Below are 21,017 nucleotides of genomic sequence, written 5' to 3' on the forward strand. Positions count from 1 at the left end.
AAAATCAAAAGAAAAACTTCTTATCAATCTGTTAAAGAGAGATCACTATATAATAAATTTTCTTTAAAAAAATAAAAAAGCAGGATACATTCCCACTAATGCCTAGATAGAGAAATAGTCCATCAAACACCATGAACAACCTAGATGACAAGGCAGCTCAGAAAGAAAATGAAAATCTCCAGAAACTAAGCTTAAAGACATAGAAATATGCAATTTAAATGACAGAAAATTCAAGATTGCACTTCTGAAAAAACTCAATGAGATGCAAGAAAATTCTGATTGACAGTTCAATAACTTAGAAACAAAATCAACAAACAAACAAAAAAAACTTTACCATTGCGATTGGAACTCTAAAAAAGAACCAAATAGAACTTCTGGAGATGAAGAACTCATTAAAAGAGATGAAGAATGAAATAACAAGCTTAGGAAATAGAGCTGACCAGATGGAGGAAAGAATTAGTGATACTGAAGACAGAAATCTGGAAATTATGCAGAAGGAAGAAGAAGAGAGAGACTTGGGAGTGAAAAAGAAAGAGAGAAAGGAAGGAAGGAAGGAAGGAAGGAAGGAAGGAAGGAAGGAAGGAAGGAAGGAAGGAAGGAAGGAAGGAAGGANGGGGAGATCTCTCTCACCACCATGACATCACTAGCTTGATTGTTAATAGTTCTCTCTTTCTCAAAAGTGCCCTGATTTAGACAATCATTTATATGGTCATACTCCCGTATAACTGGTTTTCAATTACGTATCAATTAACTTATCAGTGAACCAAGGTCACTGTTTCTCAAATTGTGTCCACTCAGATTGTTTTCTGGCTGTCTCCCAACATGCTCCTGCAGATTGTTCAGTTGTTTATAATACTTGGATTCAAAAGTAACCACAGTAGACATCCTGCTTTCCTCTCACTCTTTTTTCAGGACCCAGCACTTCTCTATGAAGTCTTTCTAGACTTTTCTAAAGAAAAGCAATCATTCTCAACTCCCAAACAATTCTCATACCTCTTGAACATAACATTGCTTTACAATGTTCCTTTTCTGTGTTTATCTTCCACAGCCAACTGTGAACTTCTCCTGAAAAAGGAATTATATAATTTTTAACTTTGTATCCAAAGCATGAGGGCAATGTGCTCCTGGAACATAGTTTCTTTTGATAGTTGTTGAAGAATAAAGGAAAAGAAATAACTGGATAGGAAAGCCATTTATTTGTTGACTTTATCATCTTGAGAGTCTGTTCAAATAATTTTGCTCAATATTTTCCAATGTATAATGACTAACCATTAATGATGGCTTCCAAACCCAAATGATCCCAAAATAATTAAAATGGGCAATTGAATTTAGGGATGAGCTTAGTATAGAAAACATCCCAATAGTTGTTTCTATTTCCTTGACTTGCACAATTGACTGTTTCGTGCTTCTTCATACATGAGATAACACGTCGAATTTACATCCACTATGAAATAAAGGCTTAAAAATAATCTGATATGATTTCTGAACCATAAAATTATTAGACTGAGTAAAGGGCTCATCACCAATTCATTGTTACTTCGGTACTCATTCATGCAAATGTTATTTTTTTAAATTATTTTTTACCAATTCTCAGCTAAAAGAATATTATCATGTAAACTGAGCTCTGAAACTTTGCCTTCTGTTAATCCTGATATCATGATGCATTTTATTCTGAATATTTTAAAAAAGTATTAATTACCAAAAATAATATTAGCACCTATTCAATGTCACTGTTTCTTACATGTTAGAGGCCCCATTTGTATCTAAATACCTTTTTAATTTTTACTTATGTAGAATATTTTATTTCAAGGCCTGAAACTTATTTTTCTCATGAGATTAAAGTATCTTTGTTTGCTCTTTACTATTTAATTATATTTTTCCTATTCCATACTATGTCATTTAATTGCATTTGTTTCTAATTGACTAAACCAATTGTGTTAGTAAGAAGATGATTGCTATAGGATATTCTGGTTTGTGTAATAAAAATTGTGGAGTGTTGTATGCTTCTGCTACAGAGAGACTGATTTGCTAGAAAATCCTTGTAAGTATTGTTAACTTTATTTTTTAATAGGTTAAAAACTGAAAAGGGAGACATGGAGAAAACAAGTTAGTGATCTAGATAAAACTGGATAAATAACTTCTATTAATGAATAATAATAAAACTTTCATAGAATTTACATATGCCCAAAAGTATTCTACATGTTTTACATATGTTAACTTTAGTCCTCACAACATAGGTCATATTGCTAGTAAATGGTAGAACTGGGATTTAAACCCAGGCTGTTTGATGTTTGAAGTGTACGTGCTGAACCAATAGTCTACATCGTAAACAAAGTATTCTTAGATGGGAAGTATTTTGTGGAGATCCTAAATTCAAGAGATCCAATTCAAGGTTTTCTCAACAGTCTTTGTTTCTTAATAAAAGTGAAATGTATACTTTAATTATAGTGTCATTATTACTATGAAATAATACATTAAGAAACAGATTTTATGGGCATTTTCCTGTTTTCTTTTTAAATTCTTCTACTTATTTACTCTTTTAGATGAATATTTCTGAAATGACAGTTATTTCATGAAATTCTTTTTAACTAAAGCAAAACGTGTGGTAAACGGAGAGAGCTAAGTGTTTAAATTGGCAGTGTATCTTAGCATAAAATATATGATCTAGTCTTAATATATTTTCCTACATCTCAGATGGTGAAATAGACTTATAGAGAACATTGGTTACCAAGCTAAATAACACTAAGCCAAATTTACTTTGCAATCTAAATTTTGAGGATTGATCATTTACTATATATCATTTAAATTAACTTAATATTGTACTTTGCTGATATTAAGAGCATTGGCTTTGGAGTCTGACAGACCTGGGTCCAAACTCCAGCTCTCTTACTTATCAGATGTGTCTCCTAGGTAGTTAACTTAATCTTCTTGGCTTCCAATTATACATTTCATGGCTTTTGTGAAAATCAAGTTAAAAATTTTCAGTTTTGCCTGGCACATAATTTATGTCCATGTGTTCAATAAAGAGAGTCTTAGGCTCCCCCACCCCCACACTTCTTCAATAAACTTACCAAGTTTGTTTTCACACACTCACGGCCTAGGTGAAGCTTTTAACATTATAAACTTTAATAAACAAAATGAATTGATTCCTATCTAAAAAGAAAAATTTTCAAAAACATTTTGAAAAAGAAAATAGTTGATATTTACATGGGACATATTTGGAAATATTTTCCATCTAGCTTCCTTTAAGAATGAACATTAATTATGCTTCAACCTAGCATACTATGGATTAAAACAAAATCAAATGTGAAATTTGAAAAGAAGAATGAGCATAAGGTAAAACATTTTAATTAGTCATTTGGATATGAGTTAGCAAGACAGCTGAGAATGAAATGAACTCTAGTGAACTCCAGGCACTCCCCTGGACCACACCCATACATACCAACACACTATACCAGTGGTTTATCAAGACTAGGCCCTGAACTGATAATTTGCTTAGAATCTCTGTGTATTTGAAGACTATTCACAGTAATACAGTATCTGAGGATCTGAAGGCTTTTTACAAAGTTAGCATTTCATGGGTAACAAAACCAATATAAGTTAAGAATCTGAGCTGGTAAGTAGATAAGGCATTTTTCTACTAATTTCAAACATGCTTGGGGGAAAAAAAAGGACAAGAATAGCATCTTTTTGCATTAGCACCATAAATTTCAGATAAATTTTAACTTTGTTTTTGAAATTTCAAATTTACCCAATTTCTGGAGGATCTCCTTTTTTTAAACTTTGTTTTAAAAAAAAGTTTTCAAGGGCTAATAATTTGCAGTATACCTGTCTTTTAAAAATAACAACACATTAACCATAGGGAATTGAATTGTGATCTTTAAAATGTTTATACATGAAAGATGTTTTATTAAAATGACAAAGATGGAAACTATGTCCAATATTGACATAAAAATATGCTATTGATAACCAAGTAGAGCAAGGGCTGTGCAGTAGGTCTTCAGGTTATGATTAGGTGAATTGATATGTAGTTATTCTCACTCATTCTAACTCTGTGATCTAATTTTGTAACATGGAAGAGGGGATATAGTAGTTAATGTGTCTTTTTCCACACACACACACACACACACACACACACACAGAAAAAAACATTTTAAAGTATTTGCAAACAAAGGAGAAAGTTGAGCAATTTTTCCAGTAACTTTTTCAATACTCATTCAACACATATTTGAGTGCCAACAAGGTGCAAAGCCCTTGGATCTAATGACAAACTAGCTTATCTCACTTATTCAGACACATAATATTTCCAATAACTTTTCTTTTAGCTGAGCACTAATTTTTTTTTAAATAGACTTGATTTTTTAGAGCAGTTGGTAGGTTCACAGCAAAATTTGAACAGAAAGTTACTATATAGTCCCTGTCCCAACACATGCAAAGCCTCTCCTACTATCAACATCTTGCACCAGAGTGATGCATTTGTTACCGTTGAAGAACCTATATTGACACATCATCACTCAAAGTCCATAGTTGACATTAGGGTTCATTCTTGGTGTTGTACATTCTATGGGTTTTGACAAATGTATAACACATGTATCCACTATTAGAGAATGGTACAGAATAGTTTCACTGCCCTAGAAATCCTCTGTAATCTGCCTATTCATTTCTCTTTTCCCTACTGGAAACCACTCATCTTTTTATTGTCTCCATAGTTTTGCCTTTTCCAGACTATCGTATAGTTAGACTCATATAATATGTAGGCTTTTCAGGTTGGTTTCTTTCAATATTTAATATGCATTTAAGTTTCCTCCATGTCTTTTCATGGCTCGATAGCTCATTTTTCTTAGTGCTGAATGTTCCATTGTCTGGACATTCCACAGTTTATTCATCTACTGAAGAACATCTGTGTTGCTTCCAAGTTTTAGCTTTTATGAATAAAGCAGCTATAAACATGCAGGTATTTGTGTGGACATAAGTTTTCAACTCATTTGAGTAAATACCCAGGAGTGTGATACCTGGATCATATGGTAAGAGTATGTTTGGTTTTATAAGTAATTGCCAAACTGTCTTCCACAGTGACTCTGCCACTCACAATTTTAAAAAATAAATTATGCAAAATTTCTATATGGTTTCAAAATTTCTATATGGTTTCAAAATTTCATTACCTTTTTTGTAAAATAGAAAAATTTTTCATCATAAAAACAATAATGCTCATTATACTAAGTTAACAATATAAAAAGGCAGATTTAAAAAAAAAGATTTTATTCCTCAAAGACATTCATAATCATTTGACGTAATTTCTTTCAGTCTTTTTTGTGTGCATGCATAGCTTTTCAGTGTCACATTTTAAATTTGATTTATCTAGAAATCTCACCAAAGATGATGTTTTTCTTAGACACAATCTAAATCAAGAACCCTGATTATTGAGAATGTTATAACTTTAAAAAATGTAACAAACTTTTAAATGCAGTATAGGCATTTTGGACACAATGCAGCTAAGAGTACCTAAGAGTACCTTCTCAGAGTTTGTTTTGTTTCTCTGAAGTAACTTATGAACCTGTGTTCTCACACGTCTGCTTTTATCTTTTCTGGGACATGGGACTAGAACCAATACAATTTCATTTCAGTTTCAGCTTGGAATCTGCTATAATTAAATTATTTGGTTTGGGTTTGTTTCACATCAAAACACGTGTTCCAACTACTTGGTTTGAACCACGCATTTTGGATTCTTTTCTTGTTAAGGTTTTGTAAACGAAAGTATCTAGGGCCATTAAATGACAGTCAAATTTGGATTTATTTGCCTCTAAAAACATTGCTCCTTAAGCTGCATAAATTTTAATATACTGATGTTACCGGATTGCCACTGGAAAAAGAAGCCCGGAAGTTGGTGGAATTGATTTTCTAAAAGAGAGGCCCTCTAGACAGACAACCAAAACAATGTTAACTGTCAAAAGTGATATTTGTGGACAGGATCTTTGCTAGATTCCTATGCCGCTGTGCTACGTGGAAGAAAGTTAGGCTTTTTATAGTATCTACAGAATGTTAGGATTACATATTCTAAAGGTGCTGCTTTAAAATCAGCAACGAAGGTTTGGAAAGCCCAAGTTTGACTAGGCTTAAGTATGACATAGCTGATCTTTAATTTATAGCAAATCTGTTAATTGTTAAGAATGTCTACTTCTTCACCTTTCTTTGGCCTCATTTTCCACGTTATTGATCATACTGCAAAAAAATCCTTTTTTGGAAGGTTCCAAAAATCATTTTGGAGAAATGCAGAATATCACAAAATGCTTTAAAAGACCAAGTGATGTAGTTCATCAGATCTATGAGGGTATTAATTGTAAGATGCTTTACAATTTTATACACGATTAAGAAAAAGCACTTATCAATTAATTGTAAGATGTCATTAACTATGAGATGCATTTCCATTTCAGAAATGTTAAAATGTGCTAAAGTGTTTTTTTAAAGTATGTCTTAGAATTGATGTTTAAAATTTTCTATTTGTAATTTTTTTTGATGTTAATATACTATCCTGCTATAACTTTATTGACCAGTAACTTTCCACAAGGTAAGTTTGGTTTCTAAGCATCGTTCTTTCTAACTTTAAAGCCAATAAAACAAAGCTACAGTGAATCCAAGATTGGTTCTCAGTATGGACATTAAACTTTCCTAATTCTAGTTTATCATTTGTTGTGGAAAAACTCCAAAATCAGACCAGCAAAAAAACCAAGCAGCATTTGGAGAGTTGGAGAACTCAGGTTTATTACCTGCAATCCCAGAGGAGCTAGTGTTCTGAAGATCTGGGCCCAGAGCTCAGTTGCAACATTCCTTATATACAGGATTTTTACACAAGCTGATTGGTTGATTTGAATTCGACTGTTACCAATGGCAGGAGTTGCTATGGTTACAAGTAGTAACATTGGTAACATGTTGAGAAGGGCAGGAGTTGCTATGGGTTACCCTCCCCTGCAAAGTGTTACAAAGTGAGGGAGCTGTTAACAACCAGGGCGAGGGAGCCTTTGCAGCAAGCATATTTACAGAAACAGAAAAGGCTAATTAGTTTTTAATCACAATTCCTCTTCAAACTAATCATAGATTGAAGTAACTCAATCAATATTAACTACAATAAATTTCAAAGATAAAATAAATAACTTCAAAATTGAATTCAATTCTGAAATCTCTCAAGGCGGTCATGGATTATTTAAAAGGAAATCACTTGAAATAATAAACACTGTCTAAACATAAAACAATCGAGAAACAATATAAACTCATCTAGGCTAAAGAAACAAACAGAAACATTTAGTACTGTATTAAAACATCTTCCTGGACTGATTTTAAATTAAGATAAACACTAAGTTACTACGCAAAGTGCCACTTTTTTTTTTTTTTTAGAGCAGGGCTATCCACCTGTGCAATTTAAAATTGTCTAGTAACAAGCCACATTTAAAAACATCAAAACAGTGAAATTAATCACTTAATTTCACCCAACATATCGAAAATATTGTTTCAACATGTAATCAATACACGACTTATTAATGAGGTGGTCTTAGACCTCTGGTGTATGCTTTACACTCAGAGTACATCTCAATTCGTACTAGCCACATTGCAAGCGCTCAGTAGCCACATATGGCTACCCTATTAGATAGTAGTCTTAGGGGAGTTCAATAGTAACTGATTCTTTACGTTTTGAGTTGAGAACGTCTTAGATGTTAAACGCGATTTCTAAGATACTTAGAGCTCTGCGAGGCAGAAGATAATTTTACTCCCAGGTCCTTTGAGATCCGAGATGCCACAGCACTAAGACAGTGAAGGCGGGGGGCGGGGAAGGTGATGGGAAACCCTTGCACGGAGGAACGTGGCCTGGAGGAGGCCTATGCCGCTGGGAGCAACGTCCGGCGGAGAGGCTGCGAATACAGCGCTGAAAGTTACATTGCGGCTGCCTGGAACCCCGGCTCTTTTTCTGGAGCGCCGTGGAACACCAGAGCCGGGCGGAGAGCTGCCTGCAAGGCGGACACAAGGTCACGCTCCGCCACCGCCGCCACCAGCACCACCACCACCACCAGGGCTGCAGCACTGGTGGCCCAGGGTTCCTCGGCCTGACGCGGAGAGGTAGGAGGCGCAGCGAGACAAGAGCCTGGGGAAACACACGGCCAGCGTCCAGCAAGAAAAGCCTCCCAGGGGCGTGCAGGCCACGGTGACGCAGCGGGCGCGACAGCGGCAGGGTGGGCGGAGAGGAGTGGCGCACACCGCCCCTCAGAGAGGCGGGCGCCGCGGCTGCGGAGGGCGGGGGCCGGGAGGGGCGGGGCGCGCCGGGGAGTCGGGGCGCAAGCCGCCGGTTTCGATTAGTTCGCGGAGCTGCAGCGGCGGGGCAGGGCGCGGAACGGCGCGGCGGGGAGCCCGGCGGCGAGGCGGCGTGGCGGCGGCGGCGGCGGCGGCGCGGGCGCGCGGGGTCCGGCCGGCGGCGGCGCGGGTGTAGAGACGCGAGCCGGAGCGCGGAGTCACGGCCGCCCTGACCACCCAGCCCGGCCACCGCAGCGCCTGCAGTCGCGAGCGCGCCCAGGGCTGCGCGCCGGCGAGTGCGCGCGGGCGGGGGCGCGCAGACCCTGCCCGCCCCTTCCTCCCCACCCCACTCCGCCCCTTCCTCTCCCCACTTACCTCTCCCCTCCTGCGCCCCTACGCCGGGCGCCTACCCTGTCCTGTTGCGGGAGCGCTGTCCGCCGCGGCGGCCGGAGCGGGCCGGGCCGGGGGATGGCGCTGCTGGACCTGGCCCTGGAGGGAATGGCCGTCTTCGGGTTCGTCCTCTTCTTGGTGCTGTGGCTGATGCATTTCATGGCCATCATCTACACGTGAGTAAGGGGCAGCTGAAGGAACCAGAGGCGAGGGTCGGGGCCTCAGGGGCAGGCGAGGGTGGGAGGATTGCGCTGGAGGATTGGATTTGGGTGGGGGTGGAGAAAGCTAATTCTCAGACTGTTTCCACCATTCGCTCTCCTCCTGGACGAGCTGGGGAGGGGGGGTCCTTGGGAGGGAAAAGTGGCGAGTGGTGGTGGTGGTGGCGTTTGCCGTGCTTCAGGCGACTGACTGCACAGCCAGGGGAAAGGAGACTACGTTCTTCTTACATGTCGCGCGGAAGGTTGCTTGCTTGGTTTGTGTGATTTTTCAGCCTAGCCAGATGTATGGTGTATTTTTTTTCCTCTCGACCTGGGCCACGTTTCTGTTATATAGTGACCGTTTCCACTTTTATGGGAGGCGTACACAACCACCTAGGAACCTGTGTGTATTCTTCCTGGAAGAGCTCTGTGCCCCTAGATAGGTGTGAAGCACCTGTTCACCTCGAAATATAGCCACCAAACCTCTGACCTGGCGTTATAGCCTTGAGTTGTGTCAGCTTGTACATTTCAGTATGTTTTCTTTCCTCCCCCTACCCCCAATTTCTTATTTGTTGTCTTGTTTAGATTTGTGTGTCATCCCCCCTCTTTCATTGTTAATTTAACGAATACTTCTTGAGGCCTACTAGATGCCACATTCACTGGAGACAGTGGTGAACAGGACAGAATTTCTGTCCTCATAGAGCTTATGTTCCAGAAGGAAGAGACAGATAGTAAAAATCCGAATAAAGTTATTTCCCAATTGTGATAAAGTCCATGAATAAGGTGAAACAGGGTGATAGGATGTATAATGACATGGAGTATGTGGCTAGTTTTGATATGAGTTGTTTAAATGTCGTTAAACTGAAATCAGCCTTCGTAAAGAAATGAATGACATGCGTAGAGCCCGGGATTCACGGTTTTTTTAGTCTAAAAAAGAATGATTGTACGGGGGTATTTTTTACCATCCACTAGAATAGGGTATATGTTAGTAGAGGAGAGGGGAGGACTTTAAGGGATTATTTTTAGTTTTTTTCACTTGTTACTAAAGAAAAAGTTTGCTTTTCCTTTTGAAAATGCTGCATTTTATTGTAGCGTGGCATTTCCTGGTACTGGAGAGGGATGCTACACTATACAAGACACACAGATACTTCTTTGAAGATGAAAGGAAACATGCCACTTGGGTATTGTTGGTCTTAGTTTTTAGAGTTTGTGAGCTGTGGTCACTGAATATTCTGGAGTTCATTTTAAATATATGAATGTTTAAAATACAATTTTGTTACTTTTTCCAATCATAAAATAAGAAGTACTTTCTATATAAGGAATTTAGACAATACAGAGAGGAGTAAAGAAGAATGTTAAACACATACACACCAAACCTTTGTTAACCATTACCATGTCAACTTTTTGTGACACTCCTTCCTATTATATTTCTGTGTGTTAAGATAAAGGGGATGGGTGGAGGAAGAGAAGAAAGGGAAGGAAGGAGAAAGAAAGGGACCTTATTATGATTGTTCTGTAACTTGCTTTTGAAATTCATCTATTTAATAAATGCTTTTTGGGACGCTCTTTCGTACAAGGCACTGTTCTAGGTGCTGGAAATAAGATTGAACAAGACATTCAGGGCCTCTGCTCACATGGAGCTTCCATGTAACAAGTTGTGGCTATTTTTTTTTTTCATGTTAATAAGTGTATGATCTCTGCATCATTTTTAATAGATGCATGGCATTTTCATATATGACATACTAATATTTATTTGTTGGTTTTGATGGTATTTAGGTTGTTCCCAGTATTTCAAGATTACAGACAACACCGATGAATTCATTTGCATAAATTTTTGAGAGATGACCTCTTTAGTTTACATTTCTGAGTTATTATTCTGCAGGAAGTGGTGCACATTTTAAACTTTGATACATATTGCTCTATAGCAAACTTGTATCTGTTCATAGCCCTAGTAACCCTGTAAAAATAGTCCCCATTTTTTCCTTAATAAGTATCAGGCTTTTTACTGTTTGCTTTTGTTTTTGCTTTAATTACTAGTTCCATTGAACACATTTATATGTTAATTACATCTAGTTGTAAGTTACATATTTATAATCCTTTGCCTGTGTTGTAATCTATTGCTGCATTGATCTTTTTGATATAAAGATTTTTTTTGTGATATAATTTTTCCCATTTGTTTTTTTAGTATTTTGAGTTTTCTTAGTTTCTTCTTTTTTTTCTTTCTTTACATTTTACTCTTTAATGTACTCAATATTTCGTTTTGTTTTATAATGAGATCTAAAGCCTTCATTTTAGCTTCATTTAAATATTTAGACACTTTTTCCAGGATCATTCGTTGAATGATTATTTAATTATTCTGCAGTTTTGAAATACTGTATTTATGATAGACTAAATTTTTCTGTGTAGTTGGGGGTTTTATTTCAAGGCTCCCAGTGCTCTTTCATCGATGTATTCTTATACCAGACATCGTCCACTGTTTTAATTAGAAGTTTTATTACCAGTGAGGCAAGCCCCTCATTATACATCTGCAAACTTTTTTGACTTTTTACACATTTTTACTTAAAGATGAACTTTTAGAATCTTGTTTTTTAAACTGGAATTGTTAAACGCATGGCTCAATTTGGAGAAAATTGACTTCTTTCAGCATAGGACCATGAAATATTCGTTTTTGTCTATTTTATGTATACATAACGATGAGGTCACACTTCTTTAATTAAAATTAACACTGGTAATGTAGCCAAATACTCTAAGTAACCATCAAGGAGTGTTTAGACTTAAGACAGCTCCTGAATCGTTTTAAGTTATTTACTTTGTGCTGAACTGCAGTTTTCTTAAAATACTTCTAGTTTTTGAGAATAATACTAACATTTAGCTAAGTCGAAATACTGTAGAGAGACTTTGTATTTATTTTCTAATACCCCACAGAGTTACTTTTTTTATTGACAGTAACAGGATCCTATAAAGTTATGTGGAAATAAAGAAAATGCAATTAGTTTATAACAGATTATAATGACTAGCTAAATAAAGGAATCTTATGAATACCTTTCTGAAATGGATAACTGAACATAAAGCAAATAATCAGCTTAATTGATGTATCAATTATTTTACCTTTTTCTTTTTGGTAAGTTCCTTCTGGTCTCACCTTCAAAATTATTTACATGTTTGATTTGCTTCCTTTCTTACTGAAGGAAAGATACTTCCAAAGTTAATTTGAGATATTTTTAAGCAGAGAACTAAGTTTTTTTCTCTCTCTTTCTACTCTTTAGTAAAATTGCAAATTTGATATCTCAACATTTTGACAAGCAAAGTTAAAGAACGTTGGCAACAACATTTTGGTTAAAATACTGTGCTGAGCATTCTGTATTTTATTGAAGAATATATTTTCTGAACATATGTTCTATGTCTTCTAAAATTCTCTTGAAATAAGGTAAAGTATAAATAAGTTGAAGTAAACAGGTATCAGTACCCTCTTTCTTTGAAACTCGTGGAAATGGAGCCTGTTTTCAAAAACTCAGATGGCTCCATGTCTGGTTTTCAGATGCAGAATCTGTGGGCTCCTAATTGTTAAAAAAAAAAATGTTTAAGTCATGCAAATATTGTAGTGAAATCGCTGAGACAAACTTAAAAAACATTAAAGAAAACAATTGGTTATATTTTAAAAATTAAATGCACTGTGTAATGGTATGTAGTTAATTTAGATTCAATGCTCTATTGTATTGTATCTTCTTAAAATGAGATGAAGTCTGTGGCCATGCTACCCTGAACAAGCCCGATCCCGTGTGATCTCAGAAGCTAAGCAGGGTCGGGCCTTGTTAGTACTTGAATGGGAGACCACCTAGGAAGACCAGGTGCTAGAGACGTAAAAAATTAAAAAATAAGGGATTGTAAGCTGACAAGGCCCTTGCAATCTGTGAGGTCAACCAAGGGTTACTTCACCTAAAAAATAAATAAATAAATGAAGTCAAGAGCTGAGTATTGGCCTCTATTTAAAAATGGAGCTGAATATGATTAATCCAATGAACAATTCTTATTCCATGAAATTATTTGTTCTGATATCACAAATGTCTTATAATTGCTATAAGCCTGGAATATTTTTTAAATGAGGTAATTTATAAACTAGATTATTTTCAATATTTTGAAACTATATTCGCTGGTGTCTCTACATGCTGCTTTGCTCCTTTCCAATTTTAGTATATGTGCAGCCTAAGTGAGCACACCTTTCCAATTTTAATATTGAACTGATGCTTAGTCATTTCATTACACATTTTCGATGGTAGACATTTGTAAGATTTCTGCCTATAATGTTAAAGGTAATATTCAGATTAGAGCATTTGAAATTCAAGGCTCTTATTCCCAAGATTTCTATTTCCTAAAAATAACTAATAATTATGGCCTCAGTAGGCAGAGTTGGTTAAGAGATCTTTCTGAGTTTTTCTTTTTTGAGAACTAGTGTGGTTTGATAGCGGAGGGCTGCAGTGACATCATATCAGAGCCTGGAACCAGTTGTTTTCTTCCTGTTTTTAGCCTTTAAGAGCCATATTGCTGGATGATAAGGGAATCTAAACATGACACCTTGCCTTTTTCTCCTCCATCTCCATTCTTTTTCTCCTCTTTCTCTTCCCCATTCCTCTCCTCTTCAGATTATCACAATTTCCCCTTCTGTACATAATGTCCTAATGTTTAGTATTAGGCTTTATCTTTTCTGTTAATTGACTCGGGGTGCCAGGCCTGTAAATATTAACTACTCTCTTGTAAACCAGAGATCCTTTTCCTGGAGATTTTTTTTTTTCAAGTTAATTCTGCTTTTTCTGACTTTTCTAGTATAACAATTTTTATACCTGCTGCATAGCTTTTGAATGGAATTTAAACACTCGTAATATGAACATAACTGATACACTACCTGTCAGAAATTAATTATAAATTTTGAATATCATTTTTAGATAGCATGGTTTTTGCCTTAAATTCATTAATACATTGGTGTTCTGAGCCTTAGAGGAATGTAAATTGAGAGCTTCTTGTCTTTCTTTAGTTCTGAGGATGCTCTTGGACTTTGGTCAAATGTTGATCAGTGCAGGTCATTGCTGCCAGGACCACCTTTTGGTGCATGAATGGGGCCAATTGAGCCCCTTTAACCTGAGCCTGAGAAGATACTGAATTGGATTATAATGTGATAGCCTTAAAAAGTGTTAATATTCAGTGACGGTTGTAGATTCATCATCCCTTTCCTTTTTCAACATCATTTCCTATACTTTATCTCTACCCGAGATTATTGAAACTATCTCTTCTCACTGGTATCTTTGTCTACAGCCTTATCCTGCTGGAGCTCTAATCTTAAATCATGTGCTTAAAATCTTACCATGGTTCCCCATTGCCTTCAGGGTAAAATTCAAACTCTCTAACAACATCCGTATAGTTCTTCAAGAGCCATCCCTTGTACCTGCATCTTCAGCAACATTGAATTACTGGCATTCCTTTGACTATGCAGTGTACTTTCTTTAGAATTCTCTTTCCTTTCTTTTTTTCTTTTCCCTCCCTCTCCTACTCTCCTTCCCTTCCCTCCTTTTTGTTTAACTCCGACTCCATCAAGTAATTTTAGACTTTAGCTCCTTACTGGGGTAGGCATCCCCTCTTACGTCCTTTCATAGTACCTTGATTTTACCCATCTAAATTGTAAATGTGTGTTCAGTTTTCACTTTTTCCAATTAGGTTGTAAGCTTTTGAGAGTAGGGATGTTGTCTTATTTACCGTTGGTCTCCAATGTCTACTAGATACGCAATTATTATTTGTCGAATAAATGATCTTTGAATTTTTTCCAGTAGTAATGGTGGATTTTTGCTCATTCATTAATTCAGTATCATTTGGCAATTGTGATTTGAGGTAGATGGCCAGAATTTGGGATGCTTTCAAGAGCTGTGGACTTTAATGAACTTTGTGGGACCAAAGGTAACCTTTTTTTCTCACTATTTCTAATTGCTGGTTAAAATAGCAGCTCTATCAATATCATGTTTACCTACAAATGTGACTCTCTCTCCCCCAACGTTTTCCAGAGGGAATGCCTGTCTTGCTATTCATAATCTTTACACTTGGATCTGTGCTTTGAGGAATGCAGAGTCCCATGCTATCTTCAGTTAGTTGACGTGCAAATCATAACAAGTTCCCTCAACTTTTTCTCCATCCACAGAATTTAATTTTATTCACAAAATAGTTTAATTTAAACATTACGTTCAGCTTTGGGGAATTGTGTAGAAGAGAATTAGGATAGTCCCATTAGTTTCCTTTTGATTTGAAAAGAGTGGATTTTGACTTTATGGTACATTTGAGGGTCTCTTGTATTTTTTGTGCATTATCTACTAAGACCATATCATCTGGGTGCCTTTCTTAATTGCTAGTAGCAAAATGCCACACTCTATTTTCCATTCACCAGGTCTAACTATTATCACCTAAGAGTTGGTGAGTTGAGGTGTTATTTTTTGGGGAAAGGAGCAAAATTAGTAAAGATCTATTTGTTTTCTATGGTGATGGAATCTTTTGTATTGTGTAGTATATAATTCTGTTGTCCAGTGGATATAGTTTGTGTTTTCCAATAAATTTAACTCACTGTTGGTTATTGTGTGCTCTCTGGGGCATCTTGTGTGTGCAGAGTTCAGGTGCTTTGTATTGCTGATGAATCCCCTCTTGATGAAATACCATTTTTGAAAAGATAAGTACTGTATCAAAATAACATGACACACAGTGATCATAAACACACAGTTACAGTCTCCGAGGGCACAGTTATAAGTAACAAATGAAGCCTTTAATCATTGGAAATTGTTGGCATGGACTATAGGAAGTAGGGGACCTGCTGATATAGCAGTCAGCCTCCTTTTACATGAAATATTAACAAGCTTGGTAGCATGCAGCAGAGAGAAATTCCTGGAGTCAGATAAATTGCTTCAACTGAATCACACGGAAGAAATATAAAGACAGCACAATCTGGGGCTGTTAGCAAGGTGAACTTTGCCCTCAAGGAATCCATATTCTCCCTCAGAAGCCGGGAGGGAGATTCTTGTTTCTCACTTCTAGGAGGAGCAGCATGGTATTAGGTTGCTGCTCCTCTACTAAATGGGAAGAGCACAGCCCGTCCTCTCTCTAAGAAGTTTCCCTTCATACCAGGCTTCCCTCCTGCTCAAAACTCAATTAGAATACATTTTAAAATGGTACAAGCCATTAAACTGAGTGAGTGAGTTTGGGGCGGAACAGAGAAGGATAAAGCAATAAGCTGAAATGATGAAGAAGACTAAGAATTTTAGAGATTGAGATGTTAGACAATAAAAAATCAGCTAGGAAAAATAAGACCACCCCATCAGTTCAAAAGTTGAAAACCCTTATGCAGAGAGACAATTAGGATTCATCAAGCCGAAGCAGCTCTGAAGCCCAGCAGAAGCCCTGGATATTTCTTACCATCACTTGGAGGTCTTTGAAATGTTCCCCAAATAGATGTTCCTCAAGGTCACAACAGAAGACGGGACCCTCAAGGCCTCTCTCTTTTGCCTGTGATTCATCCCTTGTGACCTTTTGGACTTGCTGCTCTGAGAAGGCACCCCGGATGCAGTCCTGTTCCCCAACCCTGCTGCTGGCAGGGACGGCCCTGCAGCAGCTTGCTGTGATCACCTCCCCCTCCCTGTGCATGGGGGTGACATGCCTTAATTATATGGATGGGATTTGTGTTTTCCCACAGAGTGACTCTAGCTCCTAATTTAAAGTTTAATTTAGAAATAATTCCCCAGGAAAAGGACACATTGAAATTTGACTGTGTTTTCTATCTTCCTGAAATTGCTCACTTACATTTTGGGATCATTTTATTCTTTAAAAATGAAACAAATCAAAACCATCGACTAGCCATATAGGAGGTCCGTTCCTTTTATACTCAGAGTGTTCCTGAAAATGTAACAAAATCAAATTTCTGAAGATCAAATGGATGTACATGTTAGGTGGGCAGATTCTATTCCAAGAGAACTAACAATATTAAAATTCCAAATTATGGCTCTGCTGGTCCTGATGCCTGAGACGTGCTGCCATTGATGGAGAGCTCCAAGTGTTGGAGTTGTGGGGCAGGGCCTTCCCTCTGGCAAGAGTGGCCTGGGAAGGCCACCTTATCATATTTGCTCTGGGGACTGTGCTGGGTGTGGTGATTCAATGGTCAACAAAACAGAATAAAGTCTTTCCTAGAGTTCCTCAAAACACCTTCATTCCAGAATGTAGTATTGTTTGGATTACATAGTAACCAGTAGTTACTTTGTACATTGCATCTATTACTTTGTACATTGACCTGTGGAAATTATTTTACCTTTGTCTCTCAGCTGAAGGTGGCAACCTTTCACTCCAGCTGGGCCAAGTGGCTACAGAATCTAACATTTTGAATCAGGCTCTGAAGATAGAGGAATTAAGAGAAGCCAGGATTATGTGGTGGCTTTGCCCAACTGAGAACTCATCTCATAGTTTAAAAGGGGAGCTCAACTAAAAAACAGTAACAGGTCATTTTCGGCAGATGATAATTTGTGGTATTTAATGTTCCTCATGGTCATACTTGCATTGTTTTTACATTTTGGATGATGTCCGTAAAATTGGTTCCTAAATATTGGGTGTGATTTTAACTTTGAAAATAATTTTATCCTAAATATTGGATATAATTTAAACTTTGTATTAAATGTGTTTTATATCATGTTTTGACCATTTTTACTGTGATTTAGGGCTTTTGATGATTCTCCTTTCCCTCTTTAGATTTTTCTTAATACATGAGAGTTGGTTCTTTTTTGTGAAAAACCAACATGATGACCTAATATTGAAATATGTATGAATCTTTAAATGTATGGATTTCTAGTTCTTCTATTTTGGCGTATGGGTGTCGTCAGTGTTCAACATCTTTAAATCTCTTATCAGAACTATGGTAATTCAGAGAAGTTATATTTGGTGGGAAAAGTCCTTAAAATTAGCTGAGTTTTTAAAATTGCCAATAATAGCTATTATCGAATGTTTATTTTGTGGCTGAATGTCATCTATTTCTCACAACTACTTCATAATGTAGGTACTATTATTCACACTTAAAAAAAAAAAAGAAAAACTTTAGATAAAGAAGTAACTTGGCTAAGGATAACACAGCTGTGAAGCTGATATAGAAATCCAGACAGTCTACCTCCGGCCCAGGCTCTTAAACCAGCATGCTATATATACTGCCAACGATAACCTCAAAATAATCCCAGAAGTAATCCATTGGAATAGGGTATCTGTATGGGAATTTCTCCAGTTGCTGTGAATCTTAAGTTACTGATCATTGGCAACATTTAGATTTCTGTGGAGAGAGCCTTGCTTGTTCTCTTCCGCATCCTCATGCCACTTGTATAGATATAGCTCCTTCACAGGCTTCTGGTTTTCAAGCCATCCCATCCATAACTGCTGATCTTTCTAAAAGTTTCCACCTCAGTCCTCTTCTTACAGTAATCTAGTCTTCTTAGGCCCAATATTTGCAACTTTGACTGTACTTTGGAATCACTGAGAGGGATTTTTTTTTAAAAAGACGGCTGCCTGGGTCTCAGCCCTGGAGATTTCGATTTAAGTGGTCTGGGCATCAGGATTTTTTTTTTTTTTAAACTCAAGTGATTTTCATGTGCAGTCAAAGTTGAGAACAACTTCCCTGTGGTATTTATCCACAGTTGTGACCTCTACTTTCTACCTCTTGGCTCCATTTCTCCATCTAACCCAGAACTCACAGTTCATCACTTCATTATCTTGCCCCTGGCCTTCCCTCATATCAGTCTGCCCTGTTATCCTGAACCCATCATAATTTATAGCTTCTCAACTTTCAAAGTTCTGTAGAGGTTCATCACACAGCCATGTGGATTAGTACTGCTACACATTCATGGTCTCAGATCTCAGCTAAGCCCACAGTGCTATCTGGCAGTACTTTGTTTCTATATTTAGCTCTGTCACCCATTACTGGCAGACCCTCACCATTCTACCCTCATGATTGTCAGATTACTGTAATTCCTACTTTACACGGTGGATCCTAACATGTCATTAATTACTTTTTATTTTCTTTTTCTTTACCCTTTCACAAGTTTTTTCTCCTTACCATGTATACTCAAGTATTAAAAGTAAAAAATAATTAAAAATTAAACTGAAAAGCCCTTCTCCATCTAGTCAGTCTTCGGCCCTTTTACTCACCGTCAGGTTTCAGGAAAAGCTAGTGTTTGTTTATTCACTGTTATCACATCTCACCTCCCATTCATGTACCTTTTAACCTTTTTTTTTAAATCTATATACCCCTACCCAGAGTGCTCTGAGGTCACCAAGGACACAGACCAGTGGATATTTCAGACTAGTGGACATCTCAGTTCTTGTGTTGACCTCTTCACAACGTTCAATGTTGTTCTTTCTTGAACCCTTTCAAAAAGAAAACAGCCTAGCCAAATAAACCCTTCTGTGACTTTACTTTCTTCCTGGCTGTCTTTCTACTTCTCTGTCACTCACTCACTCTTAGTGTCCCTTCATGCATTACTGGTTCTGTGATATTAGTTATATTGATTTGTGGCCACCTGCTGATGGCATGTTCTACATGGGAGAGATTATGTATTTATCAAACTGTGGATGGCTCCCGTATATTTATCTCTAGACTAACCATACCTTCTAAGCTCTTTATATCTAACTATTTATTTACTCTTCATTTACTCAGCATTTTTTAAAAAATTAGGAACATATTATGTACCATTGTTTTGCTGGGCCCTGGGAAATTATAGTCTACTGTAGTGTGTCTTCAAGTGTGATTCACTGCACCAGAATCATTTTGAGATGTTTATAAAAATACACATTCATAGGACGTTACATGTACTAAATGTTGAAAAACAGTAGTGTCCACTTGTAGTCTTAAGAGTAACTTTAAAATTAGTGTGTTCGAAACAGTGCTCATCGCTCTCTCCCATCTCTTGGGCCCAGATTTTATGTATGACACCACTGGTTTCCTACACCCGAGCCTGGGAGTCATCCATGTGCACTTCTCATTCTCCACCTTCCTCATTGCTCACCGGCCAAGCCCCATGAATTCTGAATTCTTACTTTCTCTCTTCATTTCCTTCGCTACTTTCTGCTCTTTATTTGTGCACCTGTCTTTTTCTTTTGGGCTTTTATAATATTTTCCTTCGCCTTCCATCTCCCTTGCTTCTACTTTATTTTCTTAACTTCTGTAAATACAGAAATGATCATTGTTCCTTCCTTATGGTATTTCATGGTTATCTCTTGCCTATGGGATGAACTACAGCCTTTTCAGCCTTGTCAGTGAAGTCGAGGAAGGGTTTATAGCCCAGGAGAGTCTTAAAGCAGTGCTTCTCAAGCTCGAACGTGCCTATGAATCACCTGGAGATCTTGTTAAAAACACAGATTCTGAATTTCTAGCAAGCTTTCAGCTGATGTTAATGCTCCTGGTCAGTGGACCAGACTTGGAGTATGAAATTCTTAAAGGACCACCTCTCAGGAGAAGTTAGAGTCTTCAATTTCTTCACTCACAAAGTGGTCTAAACATAGTTTTATTATAGTCTGTATCACAGTGCATTTACAGAGACTTGTACAGAAGTTGCTGCTGAACCAGAGGTGGCCTGTGCACATGTGAGAATCACTTCTCCTAGTCTAAACACATAGAAATGCTCTAATGGTTACACACACACACAGATAGACACACACACACATGGGGGGTGGGGGGCACTAAAAATAAGAAAGGAAGATCTCCAGGTCCCAGAAATGAAGAGGGAGTGCAAAGTTAGGCTTATCTACTGTCAATCCCGGTGACAGTTCTTGGTGGTTTTCTAATTATCGACACCCCCTCCCCCGCATACACACACATCATTGGTTATATTGTCCTGGTTCTTTGCCTGCCTGGTAAATTTTTATTAGGTGCCAGACATTCTCCATTTACTTTTGCTGGGTGCTGGATATTTTTATATTTCTGGACTCTCAACTCCGTCTCTTCAATTCAGGAGAGATCCTCCTGGGTTCTGCCTGGGTTTCTCTTCCCTATGCCATGGCCTGGAAGTTGTCTCAAAGCAGTAACCTGGGGCAGTTGAAGGGCTCAACTTATTTCTTTTCCGAGTCCCAGGAATCAGTGTACCTCTTTACCTGATGTCCAAT

General features: G+C 37.5%; 1 protein-coding gene and 2 pseudogenes across 1 annotated transcript in view; 2 read left to right on the top strand and 1 right to left on the bottom strand.

Annotated features, from left to right (window-relative positions):
* Positions 1-6,775, bottom strand: part of LOC120608762 (40S ribosomal protein S26-like) — a 23,982-nt pseudogene extending 17,207 nt beyond the window's left edge.
* A 1,523-nt stretch (positions 6,776-8,298) lies between these two features.
* UGCG (UDP-glucose ceramide glucosyltransferase) overlaps positions 8,299-21,017 on the top strand; it is a 30,066-nt gene continuing 17,347 nt past the window's right edge. The window contains exon 1 of the mRNA XM_039870740.1: positions 8,299-8,843. Within this exon, the coding sequence (XP_039726674.1) occupies positions 8,746-8,843 (98 nt within the window). The 5' untranslated portion in view covers positions 8,299-8,745. The remainder of the gene's footprint in view (positions 8,844-21,017) is intronic.
* LOC120608809 (uncharacterized) lies at positions 12,606-12,724 on the top strand (annotated as a pseudogene).

The sequence above is a fragment of the Pteropus medius genome, unplaced genomic scaffold (genome assembly GCF_902729225.1).
Source record: "Pteropus medius unplaced genomic scaffold, Ma_sr-lr_union100, whole genome shotgun sequence".
NCBI classification, from domain to species: Eukaryota; Metazoa; Chordata; class Mammalia; order Chiroptera; family Pteropodidae; genus Pteropus; species Pteropus medius.